This window comes from Nerophis ophidion, linkage group LG05 (assembly GCF_033978795.1).
Source record: "Nerophis ophidion isolate RoL-2023_Sa linkage group LG05, RoL_Noph_v1.0, whole genome shotgun sequence".
Lineage (NCBI taxonomy): Eukaryota > Metazoa > Chordata > Actinopteri > Syngnathiformes > Syngnathidae > Nerophis > Nerophis ophidion.
Window position 1 is genome coordinate 45814908 of NC_084615.1, and position 20261 is coordinate 45835168.

At 42.7% G+C, this 20261-nt stretch overlaps 1 protein-coding gene across 6 annotated transcripts in view; it reads right to left on the reverse strand.

Annotated features, from left to right (window-relative positions):
* Nucleotides 1–20261, reverse strand: part of LOC133553186 (MAM domain-containing glycosylphosphatidylinositol anchor protein 2-like) — a 557311-nt gene that overhangs the window by 38329 nt on the left and 498721 nt on the right. For all 6 annotated transcript variants that reach the window (XM_061901111.1, XM_061901109.1, XM_061901107.1 and 3 more), the window contains one exon: nt 13032–13193. In XM_061901111.1, the coding sequence (XP_061757095.1) occupies nt 13032–13193 (162 nt within the window). The remainder of the gene's footprint in view (nt 1–13031; nt 13194–20261) is intronic.

The following is a 20261-nucleotide window of genomic DNA, read 5'->3' on the forward strand; positions in this document are numbered from 1 at the left end:
AGAACATGCACGTATCACAAAGAAAAGGTGCTTGTACCCTTAAACCCACAGTAAAGCCCTTGAATGAATGACTGCATACATTGTCTGCAGTACTTTTGTCATTGTGTAGTTACGATAGTGGCTTGATTGTCTACGATTTTTGTGAGTGTAATCCGTCATATTTCTACCTGAATAAATTCTTCTTATATTCTGTACATTACATCTTGTACAAGTTATTGGTATTCATATCTCTGAATGGCAATGTTTTAACATTCTCTATGTATTATAAAAATGTAATATTCAGCCTGGTAAATATTCTGTAATAGCGGACTATCAATCAGAACAGGTTATTAAAAAATATACACTTTATTTTAATCTGCCAGACAACATTTGTTTTATGTAACAGTGACCCTAAACTTCCTGACTACCGTCTTTTTTTTTTTGTTGGGCATTAATTCCATCTTACAAAAAGCAGTTAGTGAAACATTCTAAACTGTATGTTATTCATGCACTCCAATGTAATGTAAACACAGACGTGATGCTCCTCCTCTCTAAAAACGGCAAAGGCGCTAGCAGGCGTTCGCTCCAATGATGTTGCCTCAGAGCGATTGCAGATAAAAATGGTCTTCTCTTGTCAGTAGAACGACTTGCCATGCCTTTGAATCTGAGATTTCCATAATGTCTCCATTTCTTCGTGCATTTCTGCTCGCTATTTTCGAGTTTGTGGCTCAACAGTAACTGCACGCTATTAATGTTAAAAAGTTAAAGTACCAATGATTGTCATACACAGATTATCTTCTGCATTTGACCATCACACTCGCCCTCTTACATTCCCCAACGCTACGGAATGGCCTTGGTGTAAAAAAATTAGTCAAGACGGATGCGCGCTTGAAAATCGCCATTAAAAGAACTTAGTTTACTTGTTTTTATTGCGTATATATATATATATATATATATATATATATATATATATATATATATATATATATATATATATATATATATATATATATATATATAGCAGGGGCCATAGAGGTCGGGTGCATTGTGAGCTGGGCGACAGCCGAAGGCAGGGCACTTGGCGGTCCGATCCTCGGCTACAGAAGCTAGCTTTTGGGACATGGAACGTCACGTCACTGGGGGGGAAAGAGCCTGAGCTAGTGCGCGAAGTCGAGAAATTCCGGCTGGATATAGTCGGACTCACTTCGACGCACAGCAAGGGCTCTGGAACCACTTCTTTCGAGAGGGATTGGACCCTCTTCCACTCTGGCGTTGCCGGCAGTGAGAGGCGACGGGCTGGGGTGGCAATTCTTGTTGCCCCCCGGCTCAAAGCCTGTACGTTGGAGTTCAACCCGGTGGACGAAAGGGTAGCCTCCCTCCGCCTTCGGGTGGGGGGACGGGTCCTGACTGTTGTTTGTGCTTATGCACCAAACAGCAGTTCAGAGTACCCACCCTTTTTGGGAACGCTCGAGGGAGTACTGGAAAGTGCTCCCCCGGGTGATTCCCTTGTCCTACTGGGAGACTTCAACGCTCACGTTGGCAACGACAGTGAAACCTGGAGAGGCGTGATTGGGAAGAATGGCCGCCCGGATCTGAACCCGAGTGGTGTTTTGTTATTGGACTTTTGTGCTCGTCACAGTTTGTCCATAACAAACACCATGTTCAAACATAAGGGTGTCCATATGTGCACTTGGCACCAGGACACCCTAGGCCGCAGTTCCATGATCGACTTTGTAGTTGTGTCATCGGATTTGCGGCCTCATGTTATGGACACTCGGGTGAAGAGAGGGGCGGAGCTTTCCACCGATCATCACCTGGTGGTGAGTTGGCTGCGATGGTGGGGGAGGATGCCGGACAGACCTGGGAGGCCCAAACGCATTGTGAGGGTCTGCTGGGAACGTTTGGCAGAGTCTCCTGTCAGACAAAGTTTCAATTCCCACCTCCGGAAGAACTTTGAACATGTCACGAGGGAGGTGCTGGACATTGAGTCCGAGTGGACCATGTTCCGCACCTCTATTGTTGAGGCGGCAGATCGGAGCTGTGCCCGCTAGGTAGTTGGTGCCTGTCGGGGCGGAAATCCTAAAACCCCTTGGTGGACACCAGCGGTGAGGGATGCCGTCAAGCTGAAGAAGGAGTCCTATCGGGTCGTTTTGGCTCATAGGACTCCGGAGGCAGTGGACAGGTACCGACAGGCCAAGCGGTGTGCAGCTTCAGCGGTCGCGGAGGCAAAAACTCGGACATGGGAAGAGTTCGGGGAAGCCATGGAAAACGACTTCCGGACGGCTTCGAAGCGATTCTGGACCACCGTCCGCCGCCTCAGGAAGGGGAAGCAGTGCACTATCAACACCGTGTATGGTGCGGATGGTGTTCTGCTGACCTCGACTGCGGATGTTGTGGATAGGTGGAAGGAATACTTCGAAGACCTCCTCAATCCCACCAACACGTCTTCCTATGAGGAAGCAGTGCCTGGGGAATCTGTGGTGGACTCTCCTATTTCTGGGGCTGAGGTCGCTGAGGTAGTTAAAAAGCTCCTCGGTGGCAAGGCCCCAGGGGTGGACGAGACCCGCCCGGAGTTCCTTAAGGCTCTGGATGCGTTCCCAGGCCAGCCGGGAGACATAGTCTTCCCAACGTGTCCTGGGTCTTCCCCGTGGCCTCCTACCGGTTGGACGTGCCCTAAACACCTCCCTCGGGAGGCGTTCGGGTGGCATCCTGACCAAATGCCCGAACAACCTCATCTGGCTCCTCTCGATGTGGAGGAGCAGCGGCTTTACTTTGAGTTCCTCCCGGATGACAGAGCTTCTCACCCTATCTCTAAGGGAGAGCCACGCCACACGGCGGAGGAAACTCATTTCGGCCGCTTGTACCCGTGATCTTGTCCTTTCGATCATGACCCAAAGCTCATGACCATAGGTGAGGATGGGAACGTAGATCGACCGGTAAATTGAGAGCTTTGCCTTCCGGCTCAGCTCCTTCTTCACCACAACGGATCGGTACAACGTCCGCATTACTGAAGACGCCGCACCGATCCGCCTGTCGATCTCACGATCCACTCTTCCCCCACTCGTGAACAAGACTCCTGGGTACTTGAACTCCTCCACTTGGGGCAGGGTCTCCTCCCCAACCCGGAGATGGCATTCCACCCTTTTCCGGGAGAGAACCATGGACTCAGATTTGGAGGTGCTGATTCTCATTCCGGCCGCTTCACACTCGGCTGCGAACCGATCCAGTGAGAGCTGAAGATCCCGGCCAGATGAAGCCAACAGGACCACATCGTCTGCAAAAAGCAGAGACCTAATCCCGCGGCCACCAAACCGGAACCCCTCAATGCCTTGACAGCGCCTAGAAATTCTGTCCATAAAAGTTATAAACAGAATCGGTGACAAAGGGCAGCCATGGCGGAGTCCAACCCTCACTGGAAACGTGTCCGACTTACTGCCAGCAATGAGGACCAAGCTCTGACACTGATTGTACAGGGATCGGACTGCCACAATAAGACAGTCCGATACCCCATACTCTCTGAGCACTCCCCACAGGACTTCCCGAGGGACACGGTCGAATGCCTTCTCCAAGTCCACAAAGCACATGTAGACTGGTTGGGCAAACTCCCATGCACCCTCAAGAACCCTGCCGAGAGTATAGAGCTGGTCCACAGTTCCACGACCAGGACGAAAACCACACTGTTCCTCCTGAATCCGAGGTTCGACTATCCGGCGTAGCCTCCTCTCCAGTACACCTGAATAAACCTTACCGGGAAGGCTGAGGAGTGTGATCCCACGATAGTTGGAACACACCCTCCGGTCCCTCTTCTTAAAGAGAGGGACCACCACCCCGGTCTGCCAATCCAGAGATACTGCCCCCGATGTCCACGCGATGCTGCAGAGTCTTGTCAACCAAGACAGCTCCACAGCATCCAGAGCCTTAAGGAACTCCGGGCGGGTCTTATTACCCCTGGGGCCTTGCCACCGAGGAGCTTTTTAACTACCTCGGCAACCTCAGCCCCAGAAATAGGAGAGTCCACCACAGATTCCCCAGGCACTGCTTCCTCATAGGAAGACGTGTTGGTGGGATTGAAGAGGTCTTCGAAGTATTCCTTCCACCTATCCACAACACCCGCAGTTGAGGTCAGCAGAACACCATCCGCACCATACACGGTGTTGACAGTGCACTGCTTCCCCTTCCTGAGGCCGCGGATGGTGGTCCAGAATCGCTTCGAAGCCATCCGGAAGTTATTTTCCATGGCTTCCCCAAACTCTTCCCATGTCTGAGTTTTTGCCTGTGCGACCGCTGAAGCTGCACACCGCTTGGCCTGTCGGTACCTGTCCACTGCCTCCGGAGTCCTATGAGCCAAAAGGACCCGATAGGACTCCTTCTTCAGCTTGACAGCATCCCTCACCGCTGGTCTCCACCAAGGGGTTTTAGGATTGCCGCCCCGACAGGCACCAACTACCTTGCGGCCACAGCTCCGATCAGCCGCTTCGACAATAGAGGTGCGGAACATGGTCCACTCGGACTCAATGTCCAGCACCTCACTCGTGACATGTTCGAAGTTCCTCCGGAGGTGGGAATTGAAACTTTCTCTGACAGGAGACTCTGCCATACGTTCCCAGCAAACCCTCACAATGCGTTTGGGCCTGCCAGGTCTGTCCGGCATCTTCCCCCACCATCACAGCCAACTCACCACCAGGTGGTGATCGGTAGAAAGCTCCGCCCCTCTCTTCACCCGAGTGTCCAAAACATGAGGCCGCAAATCCAATGACACAACTACAAAGTCGATCATGGAACTGCGGCCTAGGGTGTCCTGGTGCCAAGTGTACATATGGACACCCTTATGCTTGAACATGGTGTTTGTTATGGACAAACTGTGACGAGCACAGAAGTCCAATAACAAAACACCACTCGGGTTCAGATCCGGGCGGCCATTCTTCCCAATCACGCCTCTCCAGGTTTCACTGTCGTTGCCAACATGAGCGTTGAAGTCCCCCAGTAGGACAAGGGAATCACCCGGGGGAGCACTTTCCAGTACTCCCTCGAGTGTGCCCAAAAAGGGTGGGTACTCTGAACTGCTGTTTGGTGCATAAGCGCAAACAACAGTCAGGACCCGTCCCCCCACCCGAAGGCGGAGGGAGGCTACCCTTTCGTCCACTGGGTTGAACTCCAACGTGCAGGCTTTGAGTCGGGGGGCAACGAGAATTGCCACCCCAGCTCGTCGCCTCTCACTGCCGGCCACGCCAGAGTGAAAGAGAGTCCAGCCCCTTTCAAGAGAAGTGGTTCCAGAGCCCTTGCTGTGTGTCGAAATGAGTCCGACTACATCCAGCCGGAATTTCTCTACTTCGCGCACTAGCCCAGGCTCCTTTCCCCCAGTGAGGTGACGTTCCACGTCCCAAGAGCGAGCTTATGTAGCCGAGGATCGGACCGCCAAGTGCCTTGCCTTCGGCTGCCGCCCAGCTCACATTGCACCCGACCTCTATGGCCCCTGCTATGGGTGGTGAGCCCATTGGAGGGGGGACCCACGTTGCCTCTTCGGGCTGTGCCCGGCCGGGCCCCATGGGTAAGGGCCCGGCCACCAGGCGCTCGCCATCGTCCCCCACCTCAGGGCCTGGCTACAGAGGGGGGCCCCGGTGAGGCAAGGGAAATCTGGGTCCTTTGTTTTTACTTTTCATAGAGGTTTTCAAGCTGCTCTTTGTCTGGTTCCTCACCTAGGACCAGTTTGCCTTGGGAGACCCTACCAGGGGGCTTAAAGCCCCCGGACAACATAGCTCCTAGGATCATTGGGACACGCAAACTCCTCTACCACCATAAGGTGGCAGCTCAGAGAGGAGCATATACATAAGTACATTATATATGTATATATATATATATATATATACATAAGTACATTATATATATATATATATATATATATATATATATATATATATGTCTTGATTGGAATATCCAGAGAATAGTGCTCGATACCATGGTAGAGCGCAATATGTAGGTGTGGGAAAAATCACAAGACTACTTCATCTCTACAGAACTGTTTCATGAGGGGTTCCCAAATCTCCTGATGATTGAGGGAACCCCTCATGAAACAGTTCTGTAGAGATGAAGTAGTCTTGTGATTTTTCCCACACCTACATATATATATATATATATATATATATATATATATATATATATATATATATATATATATATATATATATATATATATATATATATATATATATGTTAGCACACGACTCCTCGCTCCGTATTGCCATTGTTGTTTGAATCAAACAGTCGCTTCGTCGCTACGTCACATCTATGAAATCCCACCCGAAGGAGTTTGCATTGCCCTCGAGCCCAGATCCTTGTGTGGAGCTCAGCGAACTACAAGGATCTGGCGAGAGTCAGGTTATTCCCAAACATCCCTTGAAAAATAAAATCGTATTTAGAAATAAAAGTATGTGTTCTGTATTGAGCTGTCAAGAGATGCACTTTGTTTATGCAACATGAAAAGACACAGGAAGTCTTTCATACTGACAGCCATCAGACTGTATAATGCATATGTTCCTTTTTGACTGTACTTGAATGTATAATATATAGTATTCATATTATTCACATATGAATAATGCTGTATAATAAACTGTATTTATAATATTCACATGTGAATAATGTAAAAAATACTTAAGTGTTTATTGTTTATTATGAGAGAACTGTGGTGCTGAATTTCCCCTAGGGATCAATAAAGTACTTTCAATTGTATTGTATTCTATTCTATTCTATTCAGTGTTTTTATTAAGTAAGTGGCCAACAGAGCCAATTATTTAGTTATCATGTTCCCGGGATAAAAGAAAAAAGGTAAATTGTGATGTCATAAGAAAGTTTTGACTCGGCAGTTTCGCTACATTCACCAACATCTTGTCAGTGCAGCAGATACCTAAAGTAAGCGTATAAAAGTTAAAATAGAATTGTTCTGTTGTCTATGGTTGTAATAAGTGCAATATCTTTGTGAGTGTTTGTTTCATTACTGAGTGCAGTTGGTCCAAGGTCCAGCACATGTCGTCATGCAATGAGGATATTACACATCCAGTTAGCACTCTTAGGTAGGCGACAAGTATGTTGGTTCAAACTATTAGTGGCTAATAACTATTTATTCCACTTTAATGAGCTGTAATTGTGTGTGATGATTTTATTTATTGATACATAACACATCATATAAAGACAATAATCTCACTGAATGGAGATCTCCTTCATAAATAAAGCACAATTTAAATGTTGCCAGTCATATGAGTGAAATAAATATCTCACCTCTCTTTTTGTCACAGTAGTTTTCATAGTCATGCAAGTTGCATACCTGCTCTATCATAAAGCTGCACACAGAATTTATGCTGTTTTAAGTCCTACCCCTGTTAAAGAAACATGTATTTTTTTATTAAGCAGGAAATATTTATATTTAAGAAAACAAGTGTGCACCTAATTCTTACTGTACTTGCTGTCACCAAGTTTTGAGCAAATCAATGACTTGCAGTACTTTTAGAAAAAATTACATTCTGACTACCAAATTGCTAACCTCGCCAGATCCTTCTAGTTTGCTGAACTCCACACAAGGATCTGGGCTCAAGGGCAATGCAAACTCCTTCAAGATAGCAAAAAATAATGAACCAATCAGGATCGCCGGGCGGGATTTCATAGATGTGACGTAGCGCCGAAGCGACTGTTTGATTCAAACATCGATGGCGGCAAGCAGCGAGGAGTCATGTGCTGACATTGATTCTGCTTTTGCAATTGTTTTTTTTTTTAAACTATTGAATATTAATCCTTTAAATTAATTAATTATTATTTTCGCTTTGTCGTTTTCCAATATGTCGGCTGTTCCGTTTTGGATTTCCCAGAGTCGCTCTCATCAGCGTCACGGGTTGATTTCGATGTGAGTGGTTGAAGTAGCACCTCATTCAAGATAACGAACAAGTTGTTTATCCAATCACATACAATGATTTTTTTTTTTTTTTACAAGCCCCCGCCTTCTGAAATACATCTCCTATTGAGAAGTCCCAGATTGTTTTGTGGAGCTCAGCGAACTACATGGATCTGGCGAGAGTTAGGTTACCATTAATATCCAAAATTATTTTGAAATATTTTTATTCAAGCAATCTTTAATCAATCATGATTAATCAGAATTAGAGTGTGATTAATCTGATTAAGTCAAAATCTGCCAAAGTTCTCAGACTACTCCGCAGTGGTGGGATGTGTGTCTGAGTGGAGCGAGTAGGAATACCAAGAAGTCATCTCAGGCTTTGTTGACTGGTGTGCACGTAATCACCTTTAAACACCAGTAAAACAAAAGAGCTCGCGATTGACTTCCGACGGTCAGTTCCACCACCGACACCACTGAACATCCAGGGATAAGATATAGAAATAGTAGACTCATTTAAATACCTGGGTGTTCACCTCAACAATAAACTGGACTGGACTCACAATTTAAACATTGTGTATAAGAAGGTTCAAAGTTGCCGAGACCTCTTGACGAGTCTGAGGTCCAAGGTCGGGGCGTGCGGGTCTCACTGCTGCACACCTTTTACGACACTGTGGTGGTGGCTTCTGCGGTGTTCTATGCTGTTGTTTGGTGGAGTGGGGGCAGCACGGTCAAAGACAGTAACATACTTAATAAACTGATCAAGAGGGGTGACTCCGTCTTAGGCTGCCCAGCATTGAGGAGGTGGCTGACAGAAGGATGCTGACCAAGTTGACCTCCATAATGGCCAATCCCTCTCACCTGATACACAACACTTTGGAGGCCCTGAGTATCCCTTTCAGCATCAGACTGTTACATCCACAGTGCAAGAAGGAGCGCTATCACAGGTCCTTTCTACCCACAGCCATAAGACTTTACAACGCACTTATGTGATTACTGTGATCTTTTTTTTTTGTGGTGTGCAATACCGATGTTAGTGGGGGGTTTTATTAGTGAGCAATATGTGCAAAACAAAGGGGGGCGCGTGTGACCTCGGGGGCCATGCTTATTTTGCCGTACCAGAATATGATGAAGCATATGTAGCACTTGGCCTCACTGTAACCACGGTGGAAGACAAGGAAAGACCGGTGTGTTGTTTCTTTTATTGTTACTAAACTTACAATGTTATGCAGAGTTATAGTTACAACAATTATATAGACAAATTATACTAATTATAGTCACGGCTGAGAGCAGGGGGGCGCAAAATATTTTCTTCTTGCTAAGGAGGCGGAGCACGTCATTAAACATACATTTCTTATTGCAATCAAAGATGAACGTTGGCATTAAATATGATAGTAAACATACTAGACGACTTCTCTTTTAGAATTAAGTAAGGATCCTAATTTGGCTGCTGGTGTATGCAGTACCATATTGTGTCATTTCCCAATGTATGGTTTTGTCAACATTTTGAGGGACAATCAGTAGAAAATTGATTTTTAATCTACTTGTTAATTTACTGTTAATATCTGCTTATTTTCCCTTTCACCATGTTCATTCTACACTTTTGTTAAATATAATAAACACTTATTCTTCTGTTGTTTGATACTTTACAGAAGTTTTGGGTGATACTACAAATGTTGGTATCAATCCAATACCAAATATTTACTGGATCATCAAAATCATCAATGTTCAGCTGTAGCCGACAGACATTGCACAACCCTCCGCCAGCAGGCGGGGTCACCCATGACAGAGCCCAGCTCTGAAACAAGGATCCCGTGCGGTTATTTCAGGGTAGGTGAGGCAACCCCTGGTAGATTCTTTCCAAAGAATGAGCTGTGATATCAGCTCCGTCTTGGCACAGAAGGGTACTTGCAAGCGGTAGGTTGCTCTATATTAGGTCCAAGGTGCAATAGGACTGCCACAACAAGTCTTGACCCCTTCGAAGCAGGTTGGTATAGCAACCATCAAGGCGTTTGTGAAGGCGCGCATTGAGGGCCCAGGTCTTGGAGCCGTACATGAGGATGGGTTCGATGGTTGACTTGAGGAGGTCTTATGCGTCCATTTTATTACTTGCTTTCCAGGCTTGGGCTTTCGAACCGAGGTACTTAAAATCCAGCAATGCAAGGCAATGGTGCTACACCTGGAGGAGAAAATCCTATACTCCCAGAGACGTATTTCTTGGGTTTATAAATGATAAAAAAAGAGAATATTTTGTAATAATAAAAAACATTGACGTAATCATTGTAGTATTTACAAAATTTTGCTCTTGTAGTTGATATCATTACAGTCGATGCCTGTGTATATAGGCCCACCAGTGGCATTTGTTTATATTGAGGAGCAATTTCTTGATGTTAGCGTTATCTATTTTATCCTCCAACGGAGTGTCGTGAAGCATGTTTAGCTATTCCTCATCCTGTAGGGATGATGCTTATAAGACACGTAGTTTATTTGTCGCCACGGTAGCGAAGATTAGTGATTTAGAAGAAGAACTGAAACACTACCTACTGCGGGTGGACGTTAGCCGCGAGCTAAATATCGACTAACAAGAGGAAGCGCTAAAAAACTTTTGCAGAGCGGAGCTTCAGTGTTTATAGCTTCAACTTTATTGCTGGTTTTTAAGCCAAAATGCATCCATTCTCCATTTTTTTATCTCCACACTGTTTCTGCTTGTAAGTACACCGTGCATTGCCTAAAATGCGCATCAATTCTTTTTACCAGTAATGTCACGTTGTGGCGACGACACGGCGTTATGTCCAGGAAAAAAAATTATCCACACAGTTTCTGCTTGAAAGTACACCGTGCATTGCCTAAAGTGCGCCTCAATTCTTTTTACCAGTAATGTCACTTTGTGGCGACGTCACAGCGTTATGTCCGGAATAAAAATGATCCGTGTTTTTCAGAGCCATTGTAGTACTGTTTTTAACAAATTAGTACCACGGTACATTATTACTTAATTATTACTGGTAAATTAATATACTACTCAGTGTCCTAGTGGTTAGAGTGTCCATCTTGAAATCAGTAGGTTGAGAGTTCAAACCTTGGCCGAGTCCTACCAAAGACTATGAAACTGGGACCCATTACCTACATGCTTGGCACTCAGCATCAAGGGTCGGAATTGGGGGTTAAATAACCAAAAATGATTTCCGGGCGCGGCCACTGATGCTGCTCACTGCTCCCCTCCCCTCCCAAGGGGTGAAGAACAGGATGGATCGCATGCAGATGACACATTTCACCACACCTACTGTGTGTGTGACTATCATTGGTACTTAACTTTGATTTAATACTGTACAACCCAAACACACATATATATATATATATATATATATATATATATATATATATATATATATATATATATATATATATATATATATATATATATATGTATATATATATATATATATATATATACACTGTATATATATATATATATATATATATATATATATATATATATATATATATATATACATATATATATATATATGCATAGGGATCAATAATAAAGGGATTAACAATAAATTGCTGATATATAACTCCCAGTATTGTTAGTGTCGTCAAAATGCACACAGCAAATAGAGTTTAAAACACAACAATAAAGTTTAGCAGCATGTACACAACGTTAGTCTTATCAGCATCCAGTTCCTATAACTTTATGAAGCATCTCTGAAGCTCATCATTTGGAACTGAGCTGAAATGGCCACTATATAAGCTGTTTTTTTTCCCCCCGCATGAGACCCAATCTGGCTCACCGCTCTCTTGAGCACACACAAACCACAAACAGCCGCAGTGAGTTTACGGCCGCCTGATTGGGTCCCCCCGGCGGAGGAAGCTGTAGAGTCTGACAAAAAGCCGCAGAGTGCTCCCTCGACAGCTTTGCCACCTTCAAACGCCTCACGCAGGGTGGTTATCTACTTTCGGTGTTGTTGTGTTGCTAAGAAAAGATACGGTTACGTACTGTACAATATCTTTAGCTGCAACAACATAACAGACGCACAAAAGCCACTGTGAGGAGAAAAAAAGTAAAAGTATTGGTCCCATCTATTTAACGTCTTACCAATTTTCAGGGTGCAAACAAACAAGCGCTCCATCATTACAACGCAAACACTACGTCGTGTGAGATGTGAAGGTGGCAGACAGCTTGGAGTTGAACGCAATCATCCATCAATTTATCCCTTAGGGCAGGGGTAGGGAACCTACGGCTCTAGAGCCAGATGTGGCTCTTTTGATGACTGCATCTGGTTCTTGGATAAATCTGAGCTGACATTGCTTAACACGATAAGTAATGAATGATTCCGCTTTTAATCACAGTGTTAAAAATAACATTCAAAATATGAAACATTCTCATGCTTTTTTATGTTCAAGAAGTTGCGTTAATGGTAAAAAGGTATTTATTTATTATTGGTTAGTGTGGGGCTTGCTCTCCTGGGGGTTCTTCAGACCACCAAGCACTGACATGAGAGCCTGTTTCAGGGTTGCAATATTGTTATATTTTTCAATAAGTCTCTCCGTTGCTTTCCAGCAGATGTATTTTTCTCTTTCGTTCTCGCTCGCGCTCTGGCTCCAGCTCTGACCCTGTCTCTCCTCCTGGCTGCTGCTTATAACAGAGCGACAGGTGATTAGATAACAAGGCCCAGGTGGGCCATCTACGCGCCTGTCGCTGATTTTGAGGCTGGTCCTGGCAACACCCCGCTTCGCTGCAGGCCCGCAGGCCACGCCCCTCCACAGTTAGCTTCAGAATAACAATGTTATTACAAAGAATAAGAAACCTATTGTACTCTGGAAATGTTGGTCTTACTTAAAAATGCACACGTTTAGTTGTGTTCAGTGTTAAAAAAAATATATATTATATGGCTCTTACGGAAATACATTTTAAAATATTTGGCTTCTTGGCTCTTTCAGCCAAAAAGGTTCCCGGCCCCTGCCTTAGGCCACACTGGCTTGTCTCACAGATGTCTGATTATGGACTTTCCATACTAAATAACACTCTTCATTCATTTTCTTTGTATGCGTAATTACATGTTGAATTGTGTAATAGCTTCATGTAATGTTCATGAATGCAACAAAGAAATCAAAGCATCACCATGACAACCAGTGTTTTGTTGCATAAAAACAAGGAGGGTGTGCAAGAACTCACCTATGTGTTTGCCGTACATATGGTAGAAGAAGCCGAAACAGTAGGTCGGTGGGTTGGTGATGCTGTACGGGTTCTTGGGTGCAATGTTGAAGAACGGGCTGACGAGTCGAGCCTGGTCGCCTTCTTTTCGAGGTCTCGACGTCTCGATGTACATGTAGAACCCTGGAAACACAACACATTTGAACTATCACATTTTTCAGACTATAAGTCGCAGTTTTTTTCATAGTTTGGCCAGGGGTGTGACTTATACTCAGGAGCGACTTATGTGTGAAATTATTAACACATTACCGTAAAATATCAAATAATATTATTTAGCTCATTCACGACTAGACTAAACTAGACTAAAATTTCATGGGATTTAGCGATTAGGAGTGACAGATTCTTTGGTAAACGTATAGCATGTTCTATATGTTATAGTTATTTGAATGACTCTTACCATAATATGTTACGTTAACATACCAGGCCCGTTCTCAGTTGGTTATTTATGCGTCATATAACGTACACTTACTCAGCATGTTGTTCACTATTCTTTATTCATTTTAAATTGCCTTTGATATGTCTATTCTTGATGTTGGGTTTTATCAAATACATTTCCCCCAAAACTGTGACTTATACTCCAGTGCGACTTATTTTCCTTTTTTCCTTCTTTATTATGCATTTTGGCAGGTGCAACTTATACTCCGGAGCGGCTTATACTCAGAAAAATACAGTACTATTGGATGCACAAGCAGACAGTATCAAAGTTCAATCGTGTGCGTTTGATTTCAGATAAAAATCTGCCCTTGAAATGGCACAAAAATTCAGAGTTTAAAACCAATGTCATGACTTCATGTCAGATGTCGACGCACAGCCTTGACGCATTACAAACTTAGTACACACGGTCACTAGTTACAATGTAATGTTTCTACCATGGTTGAAGCTGGCCAACTTTGTCATTGTAAAAGTAGGATTGTCACAACACCAGAATTTCGTTAGTCCATACCGATACCTATGAATTTCCAGGATTCTCAAAACTCATTTGATACCATGATGAAAATTTTGAAAAACAATTAAATCCATGTACGTTTAAATTCACAACTTTATAAAAGTCTTTCAAATACTCAAGTATTTAGGATTACTGTGCTTCAACATATATTTGCACATAATTTAAATTGCAGTATCACTTGCCAAGAGGTAACAATACATTAAAAAAGAACAGCAGTGTATCTATAGCTTACCAGTACATCAAAATAAACAAGAATGTGGCTATAAATATGATCATAAATAACACCAATAGTCAAGTATGTTATATTCTAAAAATTTTCTAAAAAACAGCCGTGGTGTGGAACATTTATTGTAGGGCTCGAAAGGGTATGTGATTTCATAATGCATTGTGGGGGAAGGGTAGCAATTGTTGCTGGACAAAGTTTTTGTTTAAAAGGCTGTCCTCAACCAGGAATATTGTGAGCAATCGCAACAAACTGGATTAAAATTAAGAAAAAAAATCAAGGGACTGTACCGAAACAAACTGGATACTGTTCCAAAGGCTCGCCACCTTATAAAATAAGTAAAATTGATCAGCACGGCTTCTACCCAGGCTATTTCTCGTCTCTTTATTAGCTTCTTAAACTGACTTCCTTGGCTTTGCCGCTACGCTGGAAACGAGACAAATCTCAACAAATCGTTATTTTCCTGAAGCTATCATGACAACCAGTTATTGATGCCGCACATTAGCGACATATTGGTAAAGAACAAAACACAACTTTAGGACAGAGTATTGTGTTGAACCCAATGTAAAGATATTATTCTGATGCACTAAGATCTCACATTTTCAAGCCCCTTAAAAACAAACAATATTGTAGTCAATATTCTTTCAACATGTTGGTAGTAAGACGTCATCAAGTCACATGTAATAAATTAGGCTAATACCTAAAAACAAATATTGGCCTTGGCCGCTCATTGTCCGAGTGAATTTATTTGAAGTCCGTAACCAGATTTTGCGAAAGGCGAGTGAGACTTCTCTGCTATCCTGTATGTGCAAGAGGATTTAAATGTTTCCAGACTTGACCTCGGCCGTGGCTCGAAAGTGAACGGCTTTTGCTGCGATAAAGAGAAAGCTACATTCATGTTCCAAAGCGTGGTTGGTTTTCTCGTTTTGGTAACGTTGCGGATCACTTTATCCAACGGCCAGACTTACAAATTCAATGATCCAACAAAGGCGGCAGACTTTGTGGACAAAAACATTGTAGTAGGAGTTGCCCTAGAAACCGCGTTTCCATATGAGTTGGGAAATTGTGTTAGATGTAAATATAAACGGAATACAATGATTTGCGAATCATTTTCAACCCATATTGAGTTGAATATGCTACATAGTCAACATATTTGATGTTCTAACTGATAAACATTTTTTTTTTTACAAATAATCATTAACTTGAGAATTTGATGCCAGCAAAACGTGACAAAGAACTTGGGAAAGGTGGCAATAAATACTGATAAAGTTAAGGAATGCTCATCAAACACTTAAATGGAACATCCCACAGGTGTGCAGAATAATTGGGAACAGTTGGGTGCCATGATTGGGTATAAAAGCAGCTTCCATGAAATAATAAGTTATTCACAGACAAGGATAGGGTGAGGGTCAGAACTTTGTAAGCAAATTGTCGAACAGTTTTAGAACAATATTTCTCAACGAGCTATTGCAAGGAATTTAGGTATTCTACCATCTATGGTCTGTAAAATTATCAAAAGGTTCAGAGAATCTGGAGAAATCACTGCACGTAAGCCATGATATTACAGACTTTTGATCCCTCAGGCGGTACTGCTTACAAAAAAAACAACATCTGTGTGTAAAGGATATCACCACATGGGCTCAGGAACCCTTAATAAAACCACTGTCAGTAACTACAGTTGGTCGCTACATCTGTAAGTGCAAGTTAAAAACTCTACTATGCAAAGCCAAACCCATTTTTTAACAATATCCTGAAACGTCGCCGGCTTGGCTGGGCCCGATCTCACCTAGGATGGACTGATGCAAAGTGGAAAGGTGTTCTGTGATCTGACAAGTCCACATTTCAAATTATATTTGGAAACAGAGGACATGTTGTCCTCCAGAACAAAGAGGAAAATAACCATTCAGATTGTTATAGGCGCAAAGTTCAAAAGCCAGCATCTGTGATGGTATGGGGGTGTATTAGTGCCCAAGGCATGGGTAACTTACACATCTGTGAAGGCACCATTAATGCTGAAAGGTCCATACAGGTTTTGGAGCAACATATATTGTCATCCAAACATACTTGCCAACCCTCCCGGATTTTCCGGGAGACTCCCGAAATTCAGCGCCTCTCCTGAAAACCTCCCGGGACAAATTTTCTCCCGAAAATCTCCCGAATTTCGGGTGGAGCTAGATGCCATGCCCCCTCCAGCTCCATGCGGACCGGAGCCTGTTTTCAGGTCCGCTTTCCCACAGCATGTCTGCCCAATGATGTTATGACTGTAGAATGATCAAGGGCGAGTTCTTGGTTTCTTAGGTGGGTTTATTGTTAGGAGGTTTCATTAACGTATTCCCAGCGCGGCAACAACACACAACAACAGCAGTCCGTTTTTGTCTACCGTATAGCAGTTTGTCTGCCGTAAACAGCATTGATTGATTGATTGAAACTTTTATTAGTAGATTGCACAGTTTAGTACATATTCCATACCATTGACCACTAAATGGTAACACACCAACAAGTTTTTCAACTTGTGTAAGTCGGGGTCCACGTTAATCAATTCATGGTAATGTATGACACTCTTAAACAGGACAATACTGCCATCTACTGTACATGCATATGGTTGGAAAAAAAGGGGTTGGACAATTCCACCCTTAACTCAACAATGAGTAAATGACTGTTATATGTGTGTATATATGTAAATAAATGAACACTGAAATTCAAGTATTTATTTTATTTTATTTATATGTATATATATATATATATATATATATATATATATATATAAAAATATGAATATTATATTATATTATATATATATTATATATGAATATATATAGAAATATGAAATACTTGACTTGGTGAATGTAAATATACTCCACCCCTCTTAACCATGCCCCCAACCACGCCCCACCCGCCCCCAACCACGCCCCGCCTCGCCCCGCCACCAACCACGCCCCCTCCCCAACCCCCAGCAGGAATAGCAGGTAAGAGCGTGGTTTAATATAAAAATAACACTGGTACAAAAGTCCAAATAAAGCATGTGCCTACACAAGGTAAACTAACGCTAAACTTAGCATGCAGTCCAACAAGTCCAAAACGAGCGTGCCGAGCGCACGGAAGCTAAGGAGCTACTTAGCAAAGGTACAAGAGATAAGGAAATGCCAACGTGACTGTTGCTTACCGCAAAACACTGAACCAAGAATGAACAGAGGTAGCAGGCAGGCTTAAGTACTAAAGTAAACAATTACCAACAGGTGTGCGTAAGGGAACAAGTAACAGGTGAACAAATCAAGTAACCATGGTGACAACAACAAACAAGGAAGTGCACACACAAACTCAGCACCGGAAGAGTCCAAAACAATCAAAAAAACGAAAAGGACTCAAAAAACCAGACTAAGGATGTGATCCGGGAAGCGGATCACACCATATATCTTACTATCAAAACCTGCTCCTTCAATTGAATGTGCAAACATTTATGAAAAAAAAACGATATACAACCAGCAAATATTGAACAAGACAATACCAAAAAAATACTTAGTAGTCATATTGACTCTTGTTCAATAATTTGCTAGTTGTATATCGTTCTTCTTCATATATTTTTGCACATTCAATTGAAGGAGCAGGTTTTGATAGTAAGCTGTAATCAAACAGCCTTTTTTTCATCTTTTTCAATCATATACCTTAGTGCACGTTATTTGCTAACTTCATATCACATTTTGGGCACCTACTGCATTGTGTGTCAGTGTAGGAGAGGCGCAATGGTTGCTTTGGGGGTGGTAATGCTTCTGGATGCTTTTGCAAGAATTTTGGAAGGAGGGGTGGCACTGTTTTCTTTGCATCAGTCAAGCTTATTTTTCTTGTTTTACCATAGACTTGCATTTTTGTAAACTGTATATTTAATGTTTGCATCTTTTTGCTCTGACCCTGAACCTTCTGATCACTTGAGACTGAGAAGAGGATGGATAGGACAGACTTACCACTCTTCATTTTTGAGCGATTTAGGGGGAGTTGCTATTTTGCTGCATAAACCCATTTCTTTTGTACACTCAAATAGTATTTCTGATCCCAATGGGAGGTACTGTATGTTATCGTCATTGGCCAGATTTCCAAAACCCCAGTAGCCCTCGTAATTTTTTATGCTTCCAACTATGACGATGACACTTTTTCCAAACCTCTTTTTCTAAATATCCCTGACCTGTCAATGTACTATATACTGTAATACTGGGTGAAGACTTTAAATGTTGGCTTGATGCCCAGCTTAACCGTTCATCACCCAAAACTTGCCCAGTTTTGGGTGTCGAGGTCCGTTAAGGTAATTTAGTCCTTTATGGAATAATTTTGTGATTCAGATTTCTGGCACTTTTTTAATCCCTATAAAAGACAATATTCCTTCTTCTCTAACATTCAACACATGTTCACCATCAGATTCTTGAGATTCTTGAAATCAATAATATATTTAGGAATTGCAATAATGTATTTAGGAATTTCTATGCATCCCTCTCTCAACTTCTCATTGTTCTACTCCTGAGCTCGATATTATTTTTTGTCAATTTGGATATCCCCTCGGTTGATCAGTCTGCTGCAGTAGAGTTGGAGAGACCAGTCACTCCTGCGGAATTAAATGTTGCAGCGTTATCACTACACAACGATAACTCCCTGGGACCAGATGGCTTTCCTCCCTAAATGTATTAAATATTTGGGCATAAGCTAGCCCCCCTTTTTGTAGGACATGTACAATGAATCGTTTGAATCTGTCCGGCTCCCTTAAACGCTCAACCAAGCTTCAATTTCTCTCCTCTTGAAAAAAGGCAAGGATCCTTTGTCGTGCACTTCGTATATATATTAGTCCGTTAAATGTGGACTTTAAATTATTGTCCAAACAGCTGGCTTTACGTCTGTATACTATTCTCCCTTATATTATTAATGCAGGTCAAATCGGGTTCATTTGTAATAGGCACTCCTTTTCTAATTGTCAACGTATTTTCAATATCCTGTATGATGCGCCTGCTTTTAACACTGATGAAGCAGTGATATCAATGGATGCTGAAAAGGAAATTGACTGTGTAGAGTGGAATTATCAACAGTCTTTTTGAGAGATTCGGTTATGGCAACAGTTTTATTTCAGGGATTAAGCTCCAATATTAATCTCCTGAGGCATTGGCCAGGACAAATCATGTTTAATTTGAAAATTTTCACCTTTACCAATCAACACAGCGGGGCTGCCCCCTGAGCCCATTGCTTTTTGCTCTTGCCATTGAGCACCTATTACGGGTATATGTAGAGACCATGCGCAGGCCTCCTTCTATACTGTATGTCTTGGACATCTTGGTCTCAGTTCCAGCTGTCATACGTACTCTCCAAGTTTTTGGACATGTGTCTGTTAACAAATTGAACTTCGGTAAATGCGAAATGTTTCCTATACATTCTGCTGGTAAATAATATCCTCTGCACAATTCTCCCTTGAAAAATTGCCTTGAAAAATTAATGTACTTTCGCAATTTTACTGATACTAAGTGCAATGGTGGACAAGGTCGCCACAACATTGCAAAATGTAAGGCACAGTGATATACAGTATCCAGTTTTTTTTTTAAATAAGAGTCAGGTTCATTAACGAAAAGCAAGTCTCCATAATCTTGCAAAGGCATAAACGTGGTCAAAATCAAGCCTTTCCTAACTTTTAAGGAAAAACACGATTTGTTTCGAAAGAAAAATCTTGATTTCATTTTAAGTTTAGCCACAAGTTTTTCAATTTGAGATTTAAAAGACAAGTTATCACCAATTGCAATTCCCCAAAAGAACTAGGTAGCATTTCTTACTTTGTTAGCTATAAGACTCATTGTGTTAAATTGGAAGGCTGTAGCGCAGGGGTGCCCATTACATCGATCGCGATCGACTGGTCGATCTCGGAGGGTGTGTCAGTCGATCTCAAGCCAGGCATTAAAAAATATACATAAAAATGAGCAATCATTAATCATACCAAGACTTCACTTTCGTCAGTTGTTTGACATTCTCGGCACCCGAGGATCTTGTGAGATGACGC